General features: G+C 42.5%; 2 protein-coding genes across 2 annotated transcripts; one reads left to right on the top strand and one right to left on the bottom strand.

The window, feature by feature from the left end:
• Positions 1-315: 315 nt before the first annotated feature.
• On the bottom strand, positions 316-2,377 carry LOC136064403 (LRR receptor-like serine/threonine-protein kinase HSL2). Its single transcript, XM_065766093.1, has 3 exons — positions 2,062-2,377; positions 1,267-1,292; positions 316-1,083 (listed from the first exon to the last, which is right to left on the bottom strand). Exons 1-3 carry the CDS (start codon positions 2,375-2,377, stop codon positions 316-318), a joined length of 1,110 nt encoding a protein of 369 aa, XP_065622165.1.
• A 1,364-nt stretch (positions 2,378-3,741) lies between these two features.
• LOC136064402 (uncharacterized) lies at positions 3,742-5,109 on the top strand. Its single transcript, XM_065766092.1, has one exon. It carries the CDS (start codon positions 3,742-3,744, stop codon positions 5,107-5,109), a length of 1,368 nt encoding a protein of 455 aa, XP_065622164.1.
• Positions 5,110-5,716: the final 607 nt, after the last annotated feature.

Below are 5,716 nucleotides of genomic sequence, written 5' to 3'. Positions count from 1 at the left end.
GGAGGCAAGAGATATGTTATGCGAAATGGAACCTTGTAATCTATTACTATACATTTGGAGGCGAGTAAGCCTAGAATGACTCCAAAAACCCTCAGGTACTTCACCAGATAGTTCATTTTGCTCAATCCTGACATAGTTAAGAGAATCGCATTCACTGTATAACATTGGTATTGTTCCAGAGAAGCTATTCTTGAATGTGACTAACCTCTCAAGCTTCTTCCTGTAGCAGAGGTACATGGGCAACTCACCAGTGAATTTGTTTGTAGAAACATCAATATTCACCAAGTCAGAATTTTTCCCAAGATTTTTAGGTAGTTATCTAGAAAAGCTGTTGTTGAAGATTTTCAGCTCATGTAGAATCGGGTTTGAAGCTAAAACTTCAGGAACTTGACCTTCGAAAAAATTGTCGTTGAGGTTAAGAAATTTCAGTGGCATTACGGCAATCTTTTCAGATAGTGTACTGAGATTGTTTTCAGAGATATCTAGTCTAAGCAAAGTTCTTAAATTTGCTATGGTCTCTGGCAATCCACCGCTCAAATTGTTTTGATAAAGCTCGATTTGTTTAATGATTTTTAATCCGCCAATACTCTCTGGAATTTCACCGAATAGTGAATTGTTGGATAAGTCTAGGTTCTTGAGCGTGACAAGTTTCCCAATTGAGTCTAGTATTGTCCCAATGAGATTCAAACTTGAAAAATACATAATCTCAAGCTTGATCAAGTTTCCAATCTCTAGAGGTAAAGGACTAGGCATCAATGGATTGGAAATTAGCTCTAACAGAGTTAACACATGGAGATTGCCTAAAAATGAAGGGATTGAGTCTGTGATATCATTTGATCTCAAGTGTAGGAATCTCAGTGCCAGGAACCACCAGCCAAAGCTCGCTGGAATTTTCCCAGTGAAAAAGTTGTTAGAGAGATCGAGATTTTCCAAATTTGTAATCCCCAGCGAGAAGTCCGGCAACTTTCTGCTGAAGTAGTTATTTGCAAGGCTTAGAAAATGAAGATGTGAGCACCTAGAAAAGGCTCGGGAAGTGATTATACCGTTGAGGGTATTGTTGGCGAGAGACAGGTTTTGGAGGGTCTGAATTTGACAAAATCCAAATGGGAATCAGCTAGAGAGATTGAAACCGGCTAGATAAATTGAAATAACTTTGTTTTTGTGAGAGTCACAAGAAATGCCACTCCAATTACATGGATTATGTTCACGGTTCGAAACCTAATCGCTGAGGCTGCCATTTGGGTCATCCAGTTGGGTCTTCTTGACCTGAATCAAAATCTCAGAATTAGATGCTAGTGAAAGCACCAATGAAAAGTAGTGCAAGAACAAGAAAAACAGGACCGCAATGGCTTTGGGTGTTAGGTGTGTCATCATCTTAGTGTAGGGAATTCAACCAAAATTCCAACCTGTAAGAGACAAAAAAAAAAATAGAGAAAACACACGTAAAAGAAAAACAATCACACGCACAAGACAGTATTTATGTGGTTCGGCAATTTACCTATGTCCACGAAGTTGTAGGGATTTCACTATTATCAGGGAAAAATACAAAGTGTAGCTGCAATGTTTTTCTCTTTCTCTAAAACACGACAACACCAAGCAGAGACCCTAATCACAAAAATGACTTCTATATCCTGCGCATAGGATTACAATGGGCTACAAAACGGGTCAGGTCAAGTCATCAACCCGATCAAACATAAACTAGGCTCCATAAAGCCCAACAAATCTCCCACTTTGAGACTAGTTCAATCACCAACATCAGCCGCTATCCTCCAAAAGCAATCCCTCATCCCTGCAACTTATCCTCCTGTCCTCAAGCTAGAAGTCCAACTGAAGCTGCACACAGCTTCAGTTTCTCAATAGTGGCACCCTTATTCAACATGTTTGCCGGGTTCTTAGATCCACAAATCTTCTTAAGTATAACCAGCTTATCTTCAACAAGCTACCGGATAAAGTGGTATTTTGTCTGTATATGTTTCGACTTTGAATGAAAAGCCGAATTTTTAGCAAAAAAAATTGCATTTTGACTGTCACTGTGTATAATGCCCATCTCTTGCTTCTTACCTAATTCATCTAAGAAACCATGTAGCCAAATCATCTCCTTTCCAGCTTCAATTGTTGCAACATACTTAGCTTCTGTAGTAGACAAAGTAACAATCTTTTGCGGATTTGAAGCCCATGATATAGTTGTACCACCCAGAGTAAAAACAAACCCAGTAGTACTTTTTCTACTATCAATATCACCAGTAAAACCAGTATTTACATAACCCTGTAGTTTCAAACTTGCACCTATAAAGTAAAGACATGTATCTGATGAACCTTTCAGATATCTTAGAATCCACTTGACTGCCTCCCAATGTTGCTTTCCAGGCCTACTCATGAATCTGCTCACAACTCCCACTACATGTGCAATGTCTGGCCTTGTACACACCATAGTATACATCAAGCTGCCAATAGCTGAGGCATAGGGCACCTTGCTCATATGGTCCTTTTCTTCTTCTGTTTTTGGTGATTGTTCTTTGCTTAATTTGAAATGACTACCCAAGGGTGTGCTCACTGGTTTAGTTTTATTCATGTTGAACCTGCTGAGAACTTTTTTCACATTCTCTGACTGTGAAAGTTTCAATGTACCATCAACCTTGTCTCTAATGATTCTTGATGGGGGGGACAAAAAATATCCGACTCCCAAGTCGTCCACACGCCTCGTCCAAGAAATGGGGAAGGAAAAAGGTAGCTCAGGTCGTCTACAAAATCTCATCCCTAGAAAAAGATGGAGCCTTCACCAATTGAGTCAACATTCATCCTTGCCTCCGTCATCCTGAGGAACAAAGACGAGGCATTGTAACAATGTCTCGTCCATCCTTAATGACGGACGAGCCAGGCATTGTGACAGCATCTCGTCTTTGATAAAGGGAAAATGGACGAGATGAGGCGTTGCGTCTGTTCTCAACGGATGCAATATTCCATCAACCATTCTACAGTAAATAATCAGTTATGGAATCTAAGTATTGTAACTACCGTGGCGGTTGTAGCAGTTACTCCCGAAACCCGCAATGACTGGAGAAGTTACAAGGTAACCGCTTTTGCCGAACACTATATAAAAGGCTCGTTGGCAGAGAAGCGAGGTATGAAAAACATTCTGAAAAACTTCTTGAAAGCACTTTCTTTCTTTCGACGACTAGCAAAAAGATTAACTTTGCCATCGGAGGACCCTGGGCCGGCACCCACCGGTCTCCTCTGATCTTATTTTGTTTTCCATGATTCTCTTCGAGATCAAGACCTGGAGATCTTCAGCCCACTAATTTCCGTGGGAATATCAGTTGGTGCCGTCTGTGGGGAAGAAATTAGATTGTATTCACCGCATTTGAATTTCATTTGCCGAGTTCTACTATTTCTTTCTCAGGAAAAAGGGTTGAGATGGTCCGGACAAGATCAAGGGCTACTAGTCCAGGCCCTCAAGAGAGTAGAGACGCTTCCAGTAATCCCCATTGCGGTCAACAATCGGCGCCTGCCATGCAGCCCTCTTCTGCCCAACAAATGCAATCCATGGCTGCTGCCATGGCAGAAGTAACTCACCAAAATCAAGACTTGTAGAGGGAGATTAATTTCAGAAGGCAACGGCACGAGGCTCATGGAGAGGAGCGTGAACAAAGTCAAGAAGGTGAAAGAAACCTTGAATCTGAAAATCAATCAAGGGGTGCTGCTTCGCAGAGGGTACCACATTTGGAGAGGGAGGTAGACCAAATGAGGAAGGTCATGGATGAAATGAGGGAGAGCATGAGAAGGACCAATCCTGTAGAAGATTTAGTTCATAAAACTGACTCACCCTTTATCGCATCCATCAATAGCCACCCCTTGCCAGCAAAGTTCAAGATGCCTTCTTTAGACTCATATGATGGCACACATGACCCCTTTGACCATATTGCTACCTTTAAGACTACTATACATCTTCAAGGAGTTCCGGATGAGATAATGTGTAGAGCCTTTCCAACTACCCTTAAAGGGCCTGCGCGAGTTTGGTTCAGTAAAATACCCCCCAATTCAATAAGTTCTTTCGAGGAGTTAAGTAAATTATTCGTTAATAACTTCATTGGAGGACAGAGACATAAGCGTTCCTCGTCTAGTTTATTGACCATAGAGCAAGGAGAGAATGAAAGCTTGCGTTCCTTCATCACACGCTTCAATAGGGAGGCCTTGACCGTGGACGAGGTAGATGACAAGCTACTGTTGGCAGCTTTTCATAATGGGGTCAATTCTGACTTGTTTATACATAAACTTTATGAGAAGGAACCTCAGTTTATGGCTGAACTCGTCCATTCAGCCCAAAACTTCATGAATGCAAAAGACGCGATTATAGCTAAGAAGAGGAAGAGGGCTGAGAGAATGGAAACAAATCCTGCTCGTCATGCCGAACAGGGTCCTTGTCAGAAGAAGGGACGAACGGAGGATAAGAAAGACCGAGAGAAGAGGGCAGGTCCATCAGTAAGGAACCAACAATACACTCCTTTAAACGTACCACTCGAGCAAGTCCTCATGCAAATCAAAGATGAGCCCTCCTTAAAGTGGCCAGAGAAGATGAAAGGAGATCCCAACAAGCGCAACAGGAACAAGTATTGTCGCTTCCATAGAGATTACGGGCACGACATGGACCAGTGCTTCGATCTGAAGCAGCAAATTGAAAATCTCATCAGACAAGGGAAGCTGAGAAATTTCCTTGGACGAGATCACAAGGACGAGAAATTGAAAGAGAAGGTAGAAGAATCGTCACGACCACTGCTCAGAGAAATAAGAATCATTCTGGGGGGAAGTTCTGCAGGACAATCATCTAATTCAAAGAAAGCATACTTGAAAGCAGTGCAGAGCGTTCAGCTCTCTGGACGATCACCGAGTTTAGGGACTACGGACGAGCAGGTGATCACCTTCACGGACGAGGATGCAGGGAGAGTCCATCACCCTCATGACGATGCTATTGTCATCACCCTCCTTATTGTAGACTACAAGACTAGAAGGGTGTTGATAGATAATGGGAGTTCTACTGATATCTTGTACTATCCAGCCTTTCAGCAGATGAGGTTAGGACGAGACTTGCTCCGGTCAGCGAGCTCCCCCTAGTAGGTTTTGGTGGAATGAATGTGCAACCTGTGGGTAGTATTTCATTACTAGTGATAGTGGGGGCATATCCGCAGCAAGTTACCAAGGAGGTGAACTTCCTTGTGGTTGATTGCTCATCTTCTTACAATGCAATAATTGGGAGGCCAACCCTAAATAGGTGGAAGGCAGTTACATCTACTTACCACTTGTCAATTAAGTTCCCGACGGAACATGGGGTAGGCCAAGTACAGGGGGACCAATTAGCAGCAAGAGAGTGTTATCTAGCCATGTTGGCTGCGGACGAGCAAGTTCAAGCAATGAATATTGAAGAAAAGAAAGTTGTGGCAGAACCCATTGAAGCGTTGGAAGATATTCCTTTAGATAATAATAACCCTGAGAGGTGTACCAGGGTTGGAGCAGATCTGGAAGCGAAGATCAAGAAAGATCTCATTTGTTTTTTAAAGAGAAACAGAGATGTGTTTGCATGGAGTCACGAAGACATGCCGGGTATAGATCCTAGTGTCATTACCCACCGTCTGAGTGTATGCCCTTCCTCCAAACCAGTGCGACAAAAGAAGAGGGTATTTGCCCCAGAGAGAAACAATGCTGTTAAGGAGGAAGTTCAGAA

Source organism: Quercus suber, unplaced genomic scaffold, assembly GCF_002906115.3.
Source record: "Quercus suber isolate HL8 unplaced genomic scaffold, Cork oak 2.0 scaffold_680, whole genome shotgun sequence".
Classification (NCBI taxonomy): Eukaryota; Viridiplantae; Streptophyta; class Magnoliopsida; order Fagales; family Fagaceae; genus Quercus; species Quercus suber.
The sequence above is the reverse complement of the archived record's forward strand: the minus strand, read 5'-3'. Positions and strand labels throughout refer to the sequence as shown.

Bases quoted from the DNA above. Each gene is read 5' to 3' on its own strand.
- LOC136064402 (XM_065766092.1), top strand. From the start codon at position 3,742: ATGAGGAAGGTCATGGATGAAATGAGGGAGAGCATGAGAAGGACCAAT.
- LOC136064403 (XM_065766093.1), bottom strand. From the start codon at position 2,377: ATGAGTAGGCCTGGAAAGCAACATTGGGAGGCAGTCAAGTGGATTCTA. The intron at 1,293-2,061 runs GTAAGAAGCAAG...TGCTTTCACTAG, and splicing joins TGGTTTCTTAGATGAATTAG to CATCTAATTCTGAGATTTTG. The intron at 1,084-1,266 runs GTCAAGAAGACC...TGTCAAATTCAG, and splicing joins ATTCTGAGATTTTGATTCAG to ACCCTCCAAAACCTGTCTCT.